This window comes from Diaporthe citri, assembly GCF_014595645.1.
Source record: "Diaporthe citri strain NFHF-8-4 chromosome Unknown scaffold_11, whole genome shotgun sequence".
In the NCBI taxonomy this organism is placed as follows: Eukaryota; Fungi; Ascomycota; class Sordariomycetes; order Diaporthales; family Diaporthaceae; genus Diaporthe; species Diaporthe citri.
This window is the reverse complement of record NW_025064856.1, coordinates 729,159-747,923: the sequence shown is the minus strand read 5'-3', so window position 1 is coordinate 747,923 and position 18,765 is coordinate 729,159. Positions and strand designations below refer to the sequence as shown.

The 18,765-nt window shown below is 47.3% G+C and overlaps 5 protein-coding genes across 5 annotated transcripts; 2 read left to right on the top strand and 3 right to left on the bottom strand.

Annotated features, from left to right (window-relative positions):
* Positions 1–5,100: 5,100 nt before the first annotated feature.
* INS49_003986 (uncharacterized protein) lies at positions 5,101–6,028 on the bottom strand (the record flags this gene model as incomplete). Its single annotated transcript, XM_043164776.1, has 3 exons — positions 5,101–5,147; positions 5,491–5,857; positions 5,954–6,028. 3 exons carry the CDS (start codon positions 6,026–6,028, stop codon positions 5,101–5,103), a joined length of 489 nt encoding a protein of 162 aa, XP_043018426.1.
* Positions 6,029–7,777: 1,749 nt separating this feature from the next.
* INS49_003985 (uncharacterized protein) lies at positions 7,778–8,455 on the top strand (the record flags this gene model as incomplete). The annotated part of the gene is made up of 2 exons (XM_043164775.1): positions 7,778–8,231; positions 8,415–8,455. 2 exons carry the CDS (start codon positions 7,778–7,780, stop codon positions 8,453–8,455), a joined length of 495 nt encoding a protein of 164 aa, XP_043018425.1.
* Positions 8,456–8,934: 479 nt separating this feature from the next.
* INS49_003984 (uncharacterized protein) lies at positions 8,935–10,893 on the bottom strand (the record flags this gene model as incomplete). Its single annotated transcript, XM_043164774.1, has 3 exons — positions 8,935–9,153; positions 9,311–10,690; positions 10,777–10,893. 3 exons carry the CDS (start codon positions 10,891–10,893, stop codon positions 8,935–8,937), a joined length of 1,716 nt encoding a protein of 571 aa, XP_043018424.1.
* A 4,162-nt stretch (positions 10,894–15,055) lies between these two features.
* On the top strand, positions 15,056–15,788 carry INS49_003983 (uncharacterized protein; the record flags this gene model as incomplete). Its single annotated transcript, XM_043164773.1, has 2 exons — positions 15,056–15,155; positions 15,229–15,788. The coding sequence occupies 2 exons, from the start codon at positions 15,056–15,058 to the stop codon at positions 15,786–15,788; spliced, it is 660 nt and encodes a 219-aa protein (XP_043018423.1).
* A 1,218-nt stretch (positions 15,789–17,006) lies between these two features.
* INS49_003982 (uncharacterized protein) lies at positions 17,007–18,080 on the bottom strand (the record flags this gene model as incomplete). Its single annotated transcript, XM_043164772.1, has 4 exons — positions 17,007–17,269; positions 17,328–17,395; positions 17,460–17,991; positions 18,053–18,080. 4 exons carry the CDS (start codon positions 18,078–18,080, stop codon positions 17,007–17,009), a joined length of 891 nt encoding a protein of 296 aa, XP_043018422.1.
* Between the last annotated feature and the right edge of the window lie 685 nt (positions 18,081–18,765).

The following is an 18,765-nucleotide window of genomic DNA, read 5'->3' as shown; positions in this document are numbered from 1 at the left end:
ATCGATATTAATTAATTGTTAATCAGGATGATTGCGATAAATAATTAAATGAGGTGATAAACCTTTATCGCGATTAATTAAGCGGCAACCATTGGTAACGGAAACCGCCTTAATTAAGTCACAATATTTACGCTAAGCAGCCTATATTAGCATTATAAGGGCAAGCAACCATTAATAACAAGAACCTGCCTAACTAAGTGTTAATAGCTATGCTAAGATTAAAATTAATGGGAAGAAATTAATAATGCCTTAACTTTCTTATTGCAAAGATCCAACCTGCTAATCAATACATTCTTGGTAGTGCCTTGGATTTGTTAACTAAACGGCACGTTTCATCACGCAAATCGCTAGCAATGACAATAATTACGATAAGCCTTAGTTAAAAAGCCTTCCTTAACATACCCTTAAGCAATCACAACCTTCCCCAATCATTAAAAGCCCCCTCGCGATATCCTTAAGCCCTTTATAAGGCACCCTTAATTGCCAACGCCCTTGCTTGCGACGGGCACCTTTAAGAAGCCCTCAACCGACACCCTTAAGAAGCCCTCGATCGGCACCCTTAAGAAGCCCTCGCTTGGCACCCTCAAAGGAAGCCCTCGTTTGCAACCAACGCCCTCACCCTTAGGGCCTGTAACCCTCTAAAGACCCCCTAAGCACTTAATAAAACCAGAACTCTAGAGTACCAATAAACAACGTTTCTTTTGGGCGATTTACGCACTTAATTAGCACGCCTAATTAAATACTTTAAAGTATTAATTGACAAATAAGCAACTAATGTAACCGTCTCATCTGCTCAGTCAGCCCGAAACCGTCAGGGGAAAGAGTCAAGATTTATTGCTAATTCAGCCATATAAACGACTTAATCAAACCTTTAAGACATTCACCTTCCAACAACAATCAACGTCTAATTAATAAGCATAACCTTCCCTCTTCTTAACGCCCTCCCTCTTCCCAACGCCCTCCTTGCCAACGCCCTTTAACAAGATCTTAAGCACAAATTGCCCCAGAATTAGTATAAGTTAGTCTGCCAGGCAGTAATAACATTCAGGCGCCACTACCTGCGGGTAAATGGTTTAAGAGCTGGTCGTTAGCCTATAAGCACAGTAAAAGAACGTTTTCTTTCCCCTTCCCCTTTGCCTTATGATTAATTGTCACGAGATCTGCCCCAACGATAAAGACGGCAATAGCCTTAACGGCAGCAGCAATGCCTTATTACTATATAAAAGTGGCGCCTGCCACTAAGCAAAAGTGGCCTTGCCATTAAGCAAGAGTGGCCCCTGCCATTAAGCAAGAGTGGCCTTGCCACTAAGCAAGAGTGGCCCCTGTTACTAAGTAAAAGTAGCCTTGCCACTAAGCAAAAGTGGCGCCTTCCACTATGCAAGAGTGGCGCCTGCTATAGCCGTGAGAGTGGCGTTTAGCATCAGCCATTAAAAAGAAGCTGCCAGAGTGACAATTAATTAATCAAAGCACGGCATTTTAAACACTTTAGAACTCTAGAGTATTGGCAATTAGACGATCTGATTAAGCGATTTAAGCGATTCAAGCACTTAAAACGCTTGGGCACACTTGCATTTAAATACTCGCACTCAACCCACTAAAGCAACGGCCATAGGGCACTTAACCCCCTATAACCCCCTAAAGGACAAGATATTCACATTAATAATCAATCTAATTGGCTTGAAGTAAATGATCCACGGAGGAAAGCACGATTTTGAAGCGTATACATGCATATATATAAAAGACTGCTAGTATGGGAATAGTATGTATGGGCATGGCGTGCTCACGCAGTGAGTGCGCACACGCAATGCATAGATTTGGAGGTGCATGATTTAGACTAGTCTTATCAATAGCAGCTGCCAGCCGGCGCCAACCGGCTGCCAGCTGGCGGTTACGTGCCCCGCGCACAAATCACCATAGCTAGCCTATAGCTAGACTGGGAAGGCTGCAGCTTCGCTGCAACCTACCCTCCACACTATAGCCAAATCAATTACCCATATAATCAACTGCTATCGCCCTCGTTCTCCGTACATACAGTATCCATTGATAAATATACTTATTAAGGGGCTTTAAAAAGCTATTAACATTATTAACGTTAATAGCTTCTTACTTAAGCAGCTTTATATATTATTATTAATTACTTATGCTTTTATTATTATCGCTATAAATACTTAATAATTAAAAAGCTCTTAATAAAGACTTTATATTTAAGGCCTTATAAAAGCATTTTTATATATTAATAAAGAAAAAGTAATTAATAAAGTTATAAAAGGTTATAAAGTATAAAGGCATTAATTTCCAAGCTTTATATTTAAAGAAGGATATTTAATTTAATAAAAAAGGCCTAAATAATATTAAATTAATTAAAAGGCTTATAAAGCTATACTTAAAAGAAAGGAAGGACTTTTTTAAGCTTTTTAAAAGTAATAAAAAAGAGAAAAACTTATTATTGCTATTAGCATTAACATAAGATAAAAATTATAATTTTTTATAAGTAAAAAGCCCTTTAATATTAACTAATAATGCATTAATATTAAAAAGTAAATTTAAAGCGTTTTTTAATAAATTTTAAGTATTTAATTAATATTATTTATAAGAGAAAAAGTAATATAATTAATAAAATAATTAATAAAGTAATTATATATTAAAAAAAAGTATTTATTTAAGTATTTAAAAAGTTAATTAAGAAAATTAAATATATTCCTTATAATAAATTATTAAATATCCTTTTTTAATTATTTTATTAATATTTTTTTTATTAACTTATTTATTATTAAAAAACTTATTATAAATAACCTTATTATAATACTTTTTCCTTTTTATTAATATTGCTTTTTTTACCCTTCTTTTAATTATATAATATTTTTATTACTCTTTATTATTATTATTACTTTTAAATTTCTTCTTTAATATATATATATATAATGGAAATATTTCTTAATTACTTTTATATATTAATTAACTTTTAAAGCGCTTAAATATAAAAAACTTATAAATTTTTTATTATTATTATAATTATTTATCTTATATTAATATTAATAATAAATATACTTTTTTAAATTCTTAAAATATGCTTTAATTAAGTTAAAATTAAGGAAATATAATAATAAATATATTACTTAAATACTCCTTACCTTAATAACTATATAAATAGCATAATTATATTATTATAAAGCATTATTTATTATAAGAATTAATTAAGGGCTTAAATAAGTATTTATTTAAGGGAAAACTTTTTTAAAAAGCTATATTAAGAAGAACTCCTTTATTATATACTTTTTATATATTATAATGTTAAAAAGATTATTAATTATAATTATTAGCAATAAATAAAAGTAAACGCCTTGCTTAAGAAAACTTTTAACTTAAGAAGTATACTTTAATAATACTTAGCTTATTTTTTTTATATTATTATACTTATTAAGTTTTAATTTATTATAAAAAATAAATATTTTAATAATATGCTATAACTTAAAAATCTTAAAAAGATAATAACTTTAAAAATCCTTATTATATTGCTAAGTTAATATATATACTTATTTATTAATTTAATTATATACCTTAAAGGCCTTTATAATAATTAATATAATAATATTAATTTAATATACCTTTATAAAAAAGCATTATATCTTATTAAGGTATATATTTAACTTATTAAAAAGAAAATTTTTAAGCTTTTATATAATAATAATTAAATATTAATAATGCTTAAAAAGCTTATTATGCTAAAAAACGTTATATATTTTTAAAACTTATTGCTTTAATTTAATAATATTTAATAATGTTAATAAGGATATATTAAAAGCTATAATATTTATTATTATAACCCTTTTTTAATATTATTAAATTATTATTTTATTATAGCAAAATTTAGCTTACAGCTATTTATTTAGCAGCAATAAGTTTAAGCATAAATAAAATTGCAATATTTATAGTTATATAAAGGTTAGCCGTATTATTATAGCCTCTTTTTTGCTAAATTGGGTATGCGGTAATGGTGATGAGGTTATCCTTGGTAATCTTGGTGCGTATTCCGCTTTTATAGCCAAATTTTGGTGCGGGGGGGGACAGCTAACCAAGACGACAGGGGGGGGGGTAACGTTTTGTTTTCCACACACAGCAAGCTGGAGGTGCCAGTGGCCCAAGCTCCTCGCAGAGTCTCGTCACAGGGGAGCTCCGGCCCCACTTCGAGCTCCCCTGCCTGCTGAAGCTCTACCGGTGTGCAACTTCAACCTCATAAGCCCGACCAGACAGATCTGACTGACCTCACAGACAACTCGACATTCGCACGGCCGACCGACCTGATCGCGATAGCACAAGCCAGGCAGATTGTCACTATTCAGATGACGGTCCCGTTTGGTATTCCAAGCTTCGTGACTTCATCCACACCTCGCCCCGCCGTTGTCAAGTCCGCGATCCGACCATTGACCGACCGACCGAACGCCGCTTCCTCAGAATCGAGCATGACCGCCGAACAAATAATGTGCGATCGGTATAACGAAGCAGTGCTTGGGAATGGATCACGGACAAAATATTGAAGGTGAAGTTGGCCATTGCAACCGCGCACTCTGCTTTCGCAAATGGCTCCCGAGCAAGAAAGATCGTCAGATGGGCCCGGCGCTGCTCGAGACCACCCGTCTCTGATCCGAGGCACAGTAATTGAACATACAGAAACCCTACAAAATTCTCAACAAGAACACTGCAAGCCAGTCTTCCCGACAGCAGCTGCATTGGGTGACAATATCAGACTTCAACGGCACTTGGGACGAGTGGGAAATTCAACAAGGCGGTAAATTGGAAGCAGTATGCGCCTTCTCGTGGACGCACGTCCTGGTAGTTAACAAGTCCAAGTGGACAGTTGGCACTGCATATGCCAGAGACATCCGACCTTCCAAACCTCCAAAAATACGGGAACACGGGCAGAGATATCTCAACCTCTAGGCTCCTGCATGCTGTCGCTTCCACAAGGCACCAGCTGGTCTTTGATCCTTTGCGTTGAGTTCTGACGGTATTGAAACCGATGGGTGCCGGTCTCCTTTTTGCTGAGACCTCTTCCTGTTGAATTACTATATGTGAACCCCATCTCCTCGTGAAAAGTATGATCTAGGCTCCTTTCACAAGGGCAACGATGCGGTAAGTTGCCATGGTTCCTTTGGTTGCTCTTGTTTTAAGCTATTCTTTCCTTACCAACAAAAGAAACATGTACAAAACATGTACTCAACCTTGTCTTGCCTCTCATACTGAGTCACTGCTGTCAGCCGATTCGTTGCTAGCCTCTGAACCTGGCATCATAAGTTGCGGCGGACTCAGCATCCCTCAAAATCATGAAATTCTGGCTATCATGGCTCTGGTTTGGCCAAAGCCCAGCCCCAGCTTCCAATGGTACCATTCCAATGTCCTCACCGTGAGCCTCGGGCCGAGCAGAACTTTTGGAGCTTCCATGAAAGGGTCTTGGCCTGGGGCTACTAGGACCACCTCTTCCAAACCACATACTCCCGCTGCCATCCCCAGAGCCCTTTCGTTCCTTCTGAACGCTCTGTACTAGCCGGTTGAGAATTGCGAACTCCACCTTGAGCTTGATACCATAGACGAGCGGCTTGAACGAACCCTGGAGATTGAAGAACGACGCGAACTGTATTCCGAGTAGGGCGATGTCCAATAGAATGACGAGAAGGTTGCTGAATATCATATGGTACAGGACCAGATTATGCTTTCCAGCTCCGGGTGATGTGAGAATGGCACTGCTGTGGAGCATTTTCCTCGCTTGCCACATGTAGGCGGCGTTCATACTAGTCTCCTGGATGAAGAACACGGTCATCTCCAGCCGACTCCATATTGAGTAAGCTTTGGAGAGTGAGGGCTGCGATGTTTGCTAAGTGCGAGGTATCGCGATCAGAGGTCAACTCACAAAATTCATACTGAATGGAACATCAAGGTTGACATTGCTAGGACTCACCAAAAGGATGCCCATGATAACAGTTGGCACGGTACTAAGTATGACTGAAGTAACACACAGAATGATCATGAGCATTTTCAGCTTGCTGCTGTTGTGCACGACCAGATGCAGACGCGAATACAGCACCCAACTTTGTGGAACAACCATGATCACCCATGTGAGGTAGATGAAGGTAATTGTGGCCGTGTGATCCCTCCAAATGTTGAAGTCCGCAAGGACAATGAACAGTGGCTGGAGTATCACTCCCTTATTTGAACTGAGTATCAACAGGTCCCCAAGCTCTGGAACGCCTCGCCACGTGTTGGCGAAGTTGCTCAAGACTTGGAGGCACGACCACATGACGGCCATAACAATGCTGATCACTCACCAAGCACAAAGCGCACACGACCAGAAGTACAGGCCGCTCCATCTGGAGAATACCAAGAAGAGCTCCATGCTCACTTCGACACCGATATACATGGAGATGCCAGTGAAGGCAGCCATGACCATGTCCACTGAATTGTACGACTTGACCGAGACGGAATATGGGTTTCCGATCCCAGAGACGTTCGAGGTACAGCAAGAAGCTTAAGAACTTTATGACGGATCTCCATGGTATCATGAGAGAATTTACTGAAGGCAAAAGACCAGTTTATGTTCTTAATCTTTTGCATGTCATCTTTGTGGTTCCACCAGTCTGAGTGAGAGGGTGAAGCGGAGTGTCTTTCAGTTGGCGGAGGTTGCATGAGCTGACTGTCAGCCCGCACGCTCCTTGGCCAAGTTCTGGTGTTTGTGTTACTGAGACCCAACTCGGGCAATGATAATCTGCAAGAATTTGTCCAATGGCTGGGTATGAACGAAGAATGTGCCAAGGGCTGCATCTCTATTCGTTATAATTTATACGACTTGAATACATGTAGTGATAGGAGGCTGAGCCTCTTTCGTTGCAACACTGCATCACCACGGAGGTTGCTTCGTTTTGAAACACGGCCAGCTCAAATCCAAGAACAATCATACGTGTGCTTTGAAAGGTTTCTCGCATACCTCAGGGAGAGGCTTCGGGAAACAAGGACTAAAGTATCGCCCACTGTCTCCTGCAGAGCCTCGGAATCAATATCCCCCCAGTCTGGACTGAAGGCGTTCTCGGGTCGACCGCTCTCGTCGTCCCAGCAGCCTTGGAATTCTGTCCACAGGTGTGCGCATTATGTACCAATATAAACTATTTGTTTTCCGAATCATTGGGTCTGCTAATTCAAGTGGTGAGTCATCTATACATTTCCATTTCCCCTTTCCTTTTGCGATATAATTCCTGTTTTGCGGGCTACAACATCCTGATGATCACTAGTAGGCTTGTATTGTCAGAATTGGTCTCGTGTATCTTGTTACCTGACGGGCGTCGACATTTTTGGGCCGAGGATAAAATTCAGGCTACTTTTTGGCGAGCTTGCGGTAGGAATGGCGGAGGGCTGGTAGTCTAACATGTACATAGCCACCTGGTTAGTGACCAACAAGGAAAATAAACCATTTTCTCACTAGTGCCCACTAGTAAACACAAGACACGCCATGGTCCTAAACCGGCGGACACATATGGAAAGCTTAGCCGTCGCCGGCTCATCAGCGAACCAACTCATGGTCACCATGTGGTCGCCTCAGAACTTCTATATTAGCTATTTGTGCGTCGGGACGGAAACTTGGGGGAAAATGAGATCACTGCATCTACAAAAATGACGTGGTGTTCTTCCCTCCCTTTGCCTTCCACAAACCCGCCCATTCCCAAGTGTTCGCACACAACATCGTCCGGCACTTTTCAAAACTCGAGAACCTCGATAACAGCACCCTAAGACCATGGCTCCGTTAAATCTCACAGGGGATGTGATATCTCCCCTCATCCGGCATTTCAACAACAGCCCCGTCGCCCCCAACGTGCTCATCAACGCGCGAGACTCCACCTTCCCGGACTATTCCCAACCAAAAATAAATAAAGATAAAATCGCAGCAATAATAATTGGCGGAGTCATCCTCGCTATCATTTTTGTGTTCATCTTTTGCAGAACCTTCGAAAAGATCACCCAGCGCCCGGAGAGGCCGATGCCCCAAGGCCAAGTCTACGGCTACACCAATGCCAGCTCCCACGCGTTGGCCTCGCTGAGGCCTGACAGGAGCTACGAGAGGCCGAGTTTTCAGCATATTGAGAACAGTGGACTGGGCAACCGCCAGTCGGGAGGGGGTGCGGTGGCATATCCAGCGCCAGTTGTGACCCATGGTCGGGATAGACAAGATGAATCGCCGCCACCGCCATGTAAGTAGCTTCACGCAAATTTTCCTTTAAATCTCCTACTTGACACTGCCTTGTGCTTTGGACCGCCGAGGACGATGCTACCCAGGCCATCGGCGGATAGTCTCACGCAACATCAGTGCTTGTGTGATTTGCTTGTGTGATTCATTTATCTCCAGGTCTTCTGGCTAACACAACGTCTTGCAGATCCGGAGCCACCGAAATACAAGTTCTCACCGTATCTATAGGGAACGGACAGAGTTTTATGGAGGTGGGGCTGGCGGGGTTGAAAAGCTCAGGTTACAAACGCTTCAATCACTGCTCGCCAGTGTGCTTTCCATTCAACCTCGGTGCGTATGGTCGGACATGGAAGCCGTCATCAGAAGAGAGGCTTGAGGGCTGTTTGGAGAACCTCATGGGAGTGAGGAAGACTGGGAGGCAAGCAACCAGGAGGGAAAGTTTCGAATAAAGCCCTTGAACATTGAATTATTCTGTATCTAGGGTATCTAGGGGGCAATTCCTGAATCCATCAAGCAGTGGTAGTTGTCGATGTCGCCGAGTGTGAAGAGCTGCCATTAAAATTCATTAAGCATCCTCGTCCAGCCCAAAATTTCAAAAAATACACACAAGGTCACTGAGAATGTCTCAAAGCCCCAGCATGCCTTGCCAACACCAGTCGAGGGTCCAGGCCGATGGACAACTACTGACTGGCTTAGCCGTAGGAAGCTCAAAGCTCCGAGCTGTGGTCCAGCCTGTCCTGCTTGACCTGCTCGTCGCTGGTGACCATCAGGTACTCCCACCTCTTGCGCACCGTGGTGTAGCCGAAGGAGTACGAGCCGCCGTGGTCGATCATGTACTCGGCCACCTGCTTCCAGGGGACGTTGTCGCGGCTGATCTTGTCGACGTCCTTGGTGAATTTGATCACGGCCCGCTTGAGGAGCTTGTCCTGTGGAGTTGGGAATGAATGGTTAGTTCTCACATGCGTGACAAAGGGAGGAGGTGTGATCCATGTGCGGATGAAGAAAGATCGGGGAGTGTGAAGTTGGCGGATGAAAGTCAAAGACCGCCAAGCAAGATGGGGGGGAAACATTGAAATCACTCACATCAATCTCTTGGAACTCGGGCTTGCGCACCCTCGCCTCCTTGGGCTTGGTCAAGGTGCGGAAGCGGCCGCGCAGGGTCGACTCGGCCTCGGTGAAGCCGCCGTTCTTGCGAATCTCCTTGTATGTCATGCCGGCCAGCTTGGACTGCACCAGGTACTCGTCCTTCTCGGAGCGGGGTGGGGTTGCGGACTCCTCGGCGGCGCCCTTAGAGGGCGCGCTGGTGGCGGATGTGGACGACGACGCCTTGCCCTTGGTGGTCTTGTGATGGGCATCGAATCCGCCTTTGTGGCGGTGGTGGAGAGCAGTCTGGGACTGAGTCTGGGAGTGGGACTGGGCGGAAGCTTTGGTCTTCGCCTTTGATTTCTTCGAGCTTGGCGCCGAGAACTTATCACCGCTCGCCTCGCCTCCATGGCGGCGCTTTGGTCCATTGCTGCTGGAAGTGGCCTTTGAGTGAGGTGCCTTGTCTGGTAGTTGCTTCCGGCCGGCGCTGTTCAGCTTGGAACCAGTCCCACCCCTTGCCTGCACAGCAGAAGATGAAAGGGTCTTCACCTGGGGCAACGCGCCAGCCGATGTCACATCAGAGTCACTCTCCATCCGGAAGGGGTTGGGCAGTGACTCGGAAGAGGATGAGCTGGGGAGGCTAGGCACGTTCTTGAGGTTCAGCATCTTGGGAGAGACAGTCTCGGCCTCTGGGAAGACCGCCCCGGGGGTGATGCCGAAATTGTGCGCGGCTGAGCGGGACAGCAAGGCTTGGGGTATGGCACCAGGGTTGTGGTACAACGGCTCGTCGGGTGGGAAAGCGGAAGGGCTGTGGAAGTTCTCTTCCGTCACATCCATGTCCATCATGTCCTGGGGTCCAATGGAGGACGAAAAGCTGCCAAAGACTGTGTTTGGAGAACTTCCGTTCACTCGGTAGCTGGACGTAGAAGAGCTGTCGACGTTGGGTACGCCGCCCATCACCCAACCGAACTCGAAGGATGGGCCGACAGCCGGGTTGTCTGGAAGGTTTGGGAGGCCATGTGCCAGGGATTGGGGAAATCCATATGGTTGGATATACTCGTTGTTGAGTTCTGGGGCAGATGGCCATCTCTGTGGGCCCTGCACATTAATGGATGGGGAGAAGTTGTTGGAAACTTTGGTTGAGGTCGAAGTCAATGTGGTGTTCCATAGGCTCTCAACATTGGATTCTGTCTTTAAACCACCAGTTCTGGGGTTTACATTGGTCCGGGGGCGGCCATGAACATTGCCACGTTTGTTGCTGTTTGAAGATGCAGTTGAGACATGGTGCGTGCTCTGGCCGGGAGCCAATGTGAACTCGTCCAGAGCAGGGTGATAGCCATTGCCAGGCGGTCCGCGGAATGCTTCATTGGGGTCTTCCATCTGTGAGAGAGCCCGAGGTCAGTGTTCATTATTCTCCGAGACATGGAACAAAGGAGTGATGGGAAGGCAGAACAGGGGCGTCTCACGTTCTGAAACCACACCATGGATTGATCGAAATCGTTGGCTCGAAGGTGGTACTGCTGATGGTCGGTTCTTTGTCGACCGAGATTGCCTTGGAGGGTTTCGTTGCGACCAGGCGCCATGCTTTGGAGTCCGGCACGGAACGCAGCTTGTTTACCTGACAAGCCCTGGAGGCTTTGCAGATGCTGCTTAAGGAACAAGTTCGGGTTCGCGAGATCGAAGGCGAACGTGGGATCAGGCGATGGTCCCCATAAACCCTGGCCATTGTTGAAAACCGGCCCCATGGGACCTGGGCCTCTCATAAACATCTTGCCGACTTGACCATCCATCCTGGTGGCTCACAATTCTCGCTCTGGCGGGGTCGAAGTTGCTGGATGCCTCAGCTCGTCGCCGTCGCCGAGATTGCTTCCCAGATGACGTTGCGCGAGTGAATGTTCAGTATTTCTCACCGCTGATGCTGTGCGATGCAGAGTTATGTCGCGCTTGTGCGTTGTCTCTGCCTGAACAGATTGTCAAGCGTGTGATCTTGCCCCACTAACCACTGCCTTCTGATAGTGGGTAGGTTGAACGCCAGCAAAGAGATGGGATGATCGCTGTTGTCAAGGCCACAGCAGTGAAAGCTGCAGAATGGTGACGGGTTTCTGCTGCAAGGTAAGGCAAGCCGTTCTGAGAGAGAGGCGGTCTGAAGATCTGGTTCCGTATGCGGGTTCAAGGCAAGCTGCCGAGTAAGGCCGCCGAACTGTTGGGCAGAGCTTGTAGTTGCGGAGGGGTTACGTCTCCGTCTACAGCACAAGAGACGGTCACTGGGGGACTCTGCCTGGGCTGGAGTCAAAAAGATGGGACGGTAGATGCCTGTGTACAAGACCGTCTGTGAAGACCTTGAGCTCTGGCAAGTTCAATTTGGGTAAAGGACAGGAGAATCAATGATGAACGATGTGGTCGTATTCAGCTCATGGCATGTCATTTTACGGCTCAAGAAATGGCGAAAGAGCGAAATCATCCACGCTGAACTGCGATTTTATTTGAGCTTTGCTTCGGACTAGAAAATACCGCCATGTACATGCCAGAAGAAGTTTGGGCACACGACCTTGTTCCTTTTCGTAGCACACCACCCAGACGGTTCTTCCTGGCGTGGAAATAATAAGGTGTGTCCTGCAGGACACGAGATCCAATGGTTCCGAAAGTAAAGACCTACTCTGCCTCTTCTGATACCTCTGCCTCGATCCAAACTTGGGGTACACAAGCAGTGTTGTGTGCCCATCTTGCCTACAAGGGCCTTGTTGTGCGGGACAGAGAGGAGCTATGTCAGTTATCATGAAATGGTCTCACATATCAACATTGGCTCATTCTTATGGGTACCATCCCGTCAATAATCTGCTGTAAGAAGACTGGGCGTATCAGCCAGCAAGAACACTTGTACTCATTGGCTTCTGCCTTCGCCCACAACAGCATTCCGAATATTAACTGGTTGGAGAGCAATGACCGCGAACTCACTCCTGAACCTACATAGTAAGACGTTCTAAGAAGCTCGTGTTGAGTTTTTCGCCATGGGGTTTCAAGCACGTCAGAGCACCCTGCGTGGGAAGCATTGGCCGTGTATAGGTCCCGCAGGCCATGTCGCGTTGCATGCTGGTGACAGAGGGTGGACGCACAGCAGCCAGGACAGGCACTAGATGAGAGGTGTCAACAGCGACTGCAGAATCGCTCGGTACAAACCACATATATTCAAGATCCTGCACAACATTATCCCCATCCGATTGGGTACCTGTGGTGGTCGTTGGGGCTCCGGGCCACCTTACGCTACGACTCTCTGCAGGTTTGCTCATTTGACACCATCCCGGGCACCACACATACGACTAGGCCGCTTCGGATGAGTAGCGCACACCTGAAATCAATTTCCGGGAAATGTCACAATTCATGCTGTCATCTTCCAGAGGGAGGGCTGCCTCGAGTGCAATGAGATTCCAGCGAGGAAGACGTGGGAATGAACTGGTTCGGTGTGTTCCGGATGACCAAACCATCGGGTAACAGCAGCTGTTCGTTACCTGATCCCGTTAGCTGGACCAGGAAGAAATGGAGTCGCCCTGTGCTGCAAACGAAGTCATTCGGTGGCGACTGTAGAGCTGGGCCCTGATGTAGGTTGCCGTTGCCGTTTCCTGTGTAGCCTGAAGATCTGGAGACATTCTTGGTCAAGTGCGGGACGACTTTGACTACCCAAGTGACATCTCATGAGCCAATCCCAGTCGGGAGAATCCAGTCGTGCTGGATGGGGTAACTTTGCAGGCGATGATGGGTAGGCCTCTGTCCAGGAACCTGGTTAAGATCATTGATGATGCACAGAGGAGCAGTCCCTGGCAAGTTCAGGTGGTAATGCAAGTTGCAGCAGTCGCGTCCCACCTTCAGCAGCAATCCATCAATATTCGATGCATAACTGGCCAGTAAGAGGACACCCTCATACTTTCTGTCCACAGATGGCTGCCCGACCCCTGGCTCGATCAAACTGCAGACGACGCTAGACTAATGCACGAGGTACGGCCGCAGCGAAATCATCTTCCGCGCTTGACGACAACTGATGGTCAACTGTTCAATAACAGCACGAAGATGGTGAGACGTGGTGGGAATAATGGTCCATAGTACACGGAAGGAAAAGCAGGCAGATTTAGGAAAGAAATCGAACATCATGACATACACTGCAGTGGCGTCGGAGTTTATCCGACCCCTGAGATGATGTCCTGGCTCTGTCTGTAGTCCAGTCACAGTGGCAGAGTGGAGTGACCACACCAACCACCTGTACAGACGAACTTCATATCCAGGTAGGTATTTGCAGGAATACCTGATGTCTGAACTCATCAACGTTCTCTCACAACGGCTGATCCAAGCGCCACATAATCGTAATTGATCATCGATACCAGACAACGGTTCACATCAACCATGCATAGTCAATCTATTTTTCTTGTTATAAATGCCAGTGACATTCATACATGATACTAGCAGATATTTCCCCTCTGATTCCAGCTTGCACGGTCCCACTGTTGAAGAAACCTACCGTACTTAAGCGTCCCAGAGCTTTGCGTAAGTGTGCTGTTTACCTCTCCTGGATCAAGATTTTCGATCTGACTTCAAGTCTCGTCTCAATTGATTGGAAAACAGAGATTCGTACAGACTGATTCGGAAGGTACACAGATACCTCAACAGGGCCAAAGCTGCACCGTCTCGAACCTAATTTACACGCTTAATTTACATACCTAATCAGCCTTAAGCGTGTGACTTGATCTTAGGCCTGTAAATTAGCATAGGGTATGGATGTTAAGCAGGGGTGTTGAGTGTGGGTATTAGGTGTGGTTGTGGGTGTGGGTGATGAGTGTGGGTCTTAGGTGTGGGTGTGTGATTTGCTATTTGGTGCACTAGGGGTATTTTATATATCTGTGTACCCTCCGATTTGGTTTGTACGAATCTCCGTTTTCGTTGATTGCTTCTACTTCTTGCCAGTGAATGCTAAGAGATACTTATGAGGACTGTCACAGGGTATCATTGAACACTTCAAGGCTCCAAAAAGAGTCCAGATGATTTTGTCAACAGTGTATCCATACTACGTTGGACACAAGTCTTTCTCAATATGATTCCTACTTGGCATAACAGATGTTGTCACAACCTGCACAACTGGATGGAGACCTCCAAAGCAGAACTAAGCAAATAGGTGGTAGCTCTGTGAAAGCATCCGGTTGACAATGGCTCACAGTGACAGCTATAATTTCGTCAAGCAAGTCTCCAAAGAATGGGATCACCTGTGAGAGTCTTTGCTTGGGTGAGCACTGACATGAACATATGAATCTTTTATGAGCTAGATCTACTTCCTCGTTGCTGCCATGTCTATATGTATCGTGACACTTATGATGATTTGGTAGTAAAGACGACTTTCAATGGACTCTCGGATTCATTCGGTGGCCATGGGTGGAGACTTGATTCCTATAATGATGCCCCTGCAGACTAGACGTGAGGGTTGACGATATTAGGTAGCTCTGGCCCGGCGTGCTGGGCTGCTCCTGCCACTATCGCTGAATCACCGGACAGTAGCTTCCGGAACAGCATGCCTTCGATTGGGCTTTGAGGTCAGTTATTTATGCCTGCTCCTATCAGTTTGTTGACTGCCCCGTTTTGGCCGTTGCCCATCGTTTCAGGACGAGACCTCCATCATCGACCTGCCGTCCTCCATCGCATATTATACCATTGTCAAAATCTGCGTTCCATCGTGCAACAACTCTCATCGATGGTCAACTGTCGAAGATGGCCCGCTCCTTGAGAAGCAACAAAAAGAAGGGAGACTTGTCTCAGGTCCCGACCGAGGCCCCCGACGTAGCTGACGGTGCAGTCCCCGGCGCGACTGGTAAGCATCTCTCCTGTTCCAAGGTCCCATCACACCCGGTAGACACAACTCACACGTGAGACTGACTGTACAGCCTCTGACGCGCCCGTCTCTCCCTCAGGGACTGCCTCTGCCACAGAAATCACCCCAGAGGGCTTCCCCAAATGCCAATACTGTTTCCGGTCCCAAAGCCGTTGCGACGGCAATCGTCCCTGCGCCACCTGCCCCAGGAACCGGAGACGGTGCCACGATGTCACTCAGGAGACATTAAACGCATTTCCCGAACGCGCCAAGAGGGTGCTCCGCAAGTATGAGCTGCAGAAGTCGACCGCCAGGAACCGCACGAAGCGCCCGGCTGCTGCTGCCTCTGCCACAGATATCACCCCAGAGGGCTACCCCAGATGCGGGCCCTGTTTTACGAACCCATGCAAATGCGACGGCGAACGTCCCTGCGACAGCTGCTCCAAATTCAAGAGACGGTGCCGCGATGTCACTCAGCAGGAACTCGACGCGAATCCCAAGCGCGCCGAGCGGCAGCTCCGCGAGCATGAGCGGCAGAAGAAGCGCGCGGCTTCTATTGCTAGACAGGAGGACGAGCCGAGCGCGAAGAAGAAGCAGAAGGTCGCGAGCAGCCATTGTTCATCCTCAGATTGATGGAGAGATGGCTAGAAAGAGGGACCAAAAGCATTGTGGAATACCAGTAGACAGTTACGGCTTTGACGTAGAAAGAATTGTTTCCCACTGAGGCAAATTCCCGGATCATCTGCCATCGCAGCCAATTGTACCTGGGATGGCTGTTGAATTCGATCGGAGTGGCTCTCAAGGTCCTCTTGCCGTCCATTCTGCCGCCATAGACCTCGTTGTATTCAGTCCAGAGCTCTCTCGTCCGGAGATTACTTGCGACCCGAAGACTACTGCTTAAGTGGACCCGCTCGACTAAGCCGTTGCCACCTCCTGGTTTCTCAGCAACAGCACCCGTGGAGAGAACCCTGTCCCGCCGAAGTTTATTGCCCTTGCCGAAAGTGATCGTCAGTATCCGAGTGATCTTCAGCTTGTGCCATCATGCTTCCCGTTCTCCTATGTCCTCTCCCACGCCGCGTACGACGTTGGCCCCATATATCAAGATACCGCCCTTCCCGCGCCGAGGCTGGTGAGAGTCAGTACCTGCATTTCCTTGGCGGCTTTCTCGGCACCCGCGTATTCATCAAAGTGCGAGATCTGAGTCAACCTCCCCGGGTCCATCGCGCTTGCGCAGGCACGCTTTTGAAACAGTCGAGAGCTCTATCATCCGAACGCTACTCAGGTTGCCGTCTGCAAGATGGCAACTGATCGGCACGAGAATCATGCCTGGCCGGTGCTGTTGATGAACAAGCGCGGAGAAGGGACCGCACCTAGGAGCCTCCTTGTGAGGCATGACTTGGAGAAGGTCTGGCTGTCAAATACCGATCCTGCTTTCATCGTATTGCAAGGATCCACCATCTGGGCGCTCAACTCAGCCCGTGATATATCACATGCATGGGCGGCAATGCGAAGAAAGGCCTTGGGGTCCACGACTCGGAAAGGGACCAGAATGACGTCAAATCATGAGGCATTGCTTAGGAAGCAGATTCTGAGGATCTACAGAGTCTGTGTGAAACTCTGAAGTACTCTAGCAGGAGGGCACGCTGCAATATGACAAGCTTTGGGCACGGACGGATTTACTGCCTCTCTCTATGCTGACTGCATCAAAGGTCACCAGGATGGATAGTCCATTCACACTACTGGGCGGGATTTCTCGTAGATTCCCAAAGATCATAATATACAGTACATGCAATTAGAGCATTCAAAAGGACTGATGAAATCAAAATTAGGGTATATTGTGAACAAACTGTCTCAGACAGCATGCATTTCCGACTTGTTCAGCTCCACCACTTCGTACTCCTTGGTGACGGTAATCATTCCCTTCGTTGATGATGATGAGTTGGCAGGCTTCCACGTGCTTCTTCGGTGCGATGAGAATAATGACGGGAAGTTGGTCGATTTGAAGAACTCGGGCAGAATGGTTTGCAGCAGTGGCCTCAGCGCCGGGACGGAACCAGTAATGATGATGAACCCGGTCTCGACAACGGACCAGTTGTAGTATGAGACGGAGGCAACTAGAAAGCGCAGTCTTATTAGTGAGAGTTTCAAATGGGGGTGCCGCGCATAACTCACAGGTCACGTCGATGTCGTTCGCAAGACCTCGAAGAGAGATGACTCTCACAATACTGAAGGCGCAGGCGCTGTTATCAAGAAAGGTTAGATGGTCATTGTCGTCCCGTGATGTGACTCTGTAGGGAAACTTACATCAACCCGCTGAGGAACAACGCGCACAGACAGGCTTTCTGCGCTGCCGGCATCTTCAGTCTGAGGAAATAAGGGATGGGAGTGAGGCAGATCACAAAGTCTGTGACGACGTTCACGATTCCCAAGGTGAGAACAACCGGCTGAAGACCGTAGCACCTCCCTTGCTCCGTGCCTCCAAGCACCCAGCTAAACTGCACGGGCGAGCACTGGAAGATGACCAGGAAGGCCTGGCATGTGCAACAGAGAACGATGAGGCCGGCCGTGGCGAAGAGGAAGAGCCGGAGGTACTTCATCGGCTGCGGGAAGATGCGTAGGAGTGTGGCTATGACCGAGATCTTGGCGAGGACGATCGAAGGTGACAGTAGGATGAGGGCGAGGTAGTTTAATTTCTGGACCCGGGTGGCGACTGCGAATTGGTCGTCCTTCGTAGCACCTGGGAGGTCCCAGATGTGTTTCCCAAAGCCGACCGGCACCGCGGCGAGGTTCACAGCGCAGAAGGACAAGAACCACACGGCGGAGGCTATCATGAGATCTAACATGCGAGCAATGATTAATTCAAGGGACTGTCAAGTGTTGAGTCTCACTCCACTTACAGTCTTCGAGGTACAGCTTCCTCGCCATTGAACGCTTTGTGAAAGCCCTGAGTGACACAACAATAGCGACGAGGCATATGAACAGGATGTTCACGGTCAACACGGACCATGCCCGGCTGGTATGGTCGTTAGGGCTGGCGGCTCCCAAGGCCTCATCCCCTAAGGATTCGTGAACAAACATATTGGCAAAACGATGAACATCAAGCAGAAGCAGCGAATGCTTAAGCAGATGATCACCAAGTCTTTAATAACATAGTAGCTAAGAACAGCCAACACGAACAGCCCAGGGGGGCCCTACGGCTGACCCAGGCACCCGGGCAGGCTTATATTTGAAGGCCGAGGTGGTGGAGGAGGGGGGCGCACGCACGCACGGTTCGAACTCAAATGGCAACATCCGATGAGTGATTGACCATCCGGTCTTGGGGGCTGGTGGGCCTGCTGCAAGAGCGCTAGGACCCGCGTTCTCTCGCAAGGCATTTTGCCGCAGTGGCTGTATAATCACAAAAAGATAAGTGGAGAGTTCGAGCCCGAACAGAAACTGATAGCCCGTGCCCCCCAAGCTCCCAGTGCCACAGCCCACTCGCGGATGGAGGGGCCGGGTCTCAAAGTGGTGAGAAATGTCCGGCGCCGCCCACTGTGATGGATTGTTAACCTTATCGCCCGCCCACTTTATCTGGTGGTCGGTCACCCGGGCAGGAAATCATGCTCGCGTA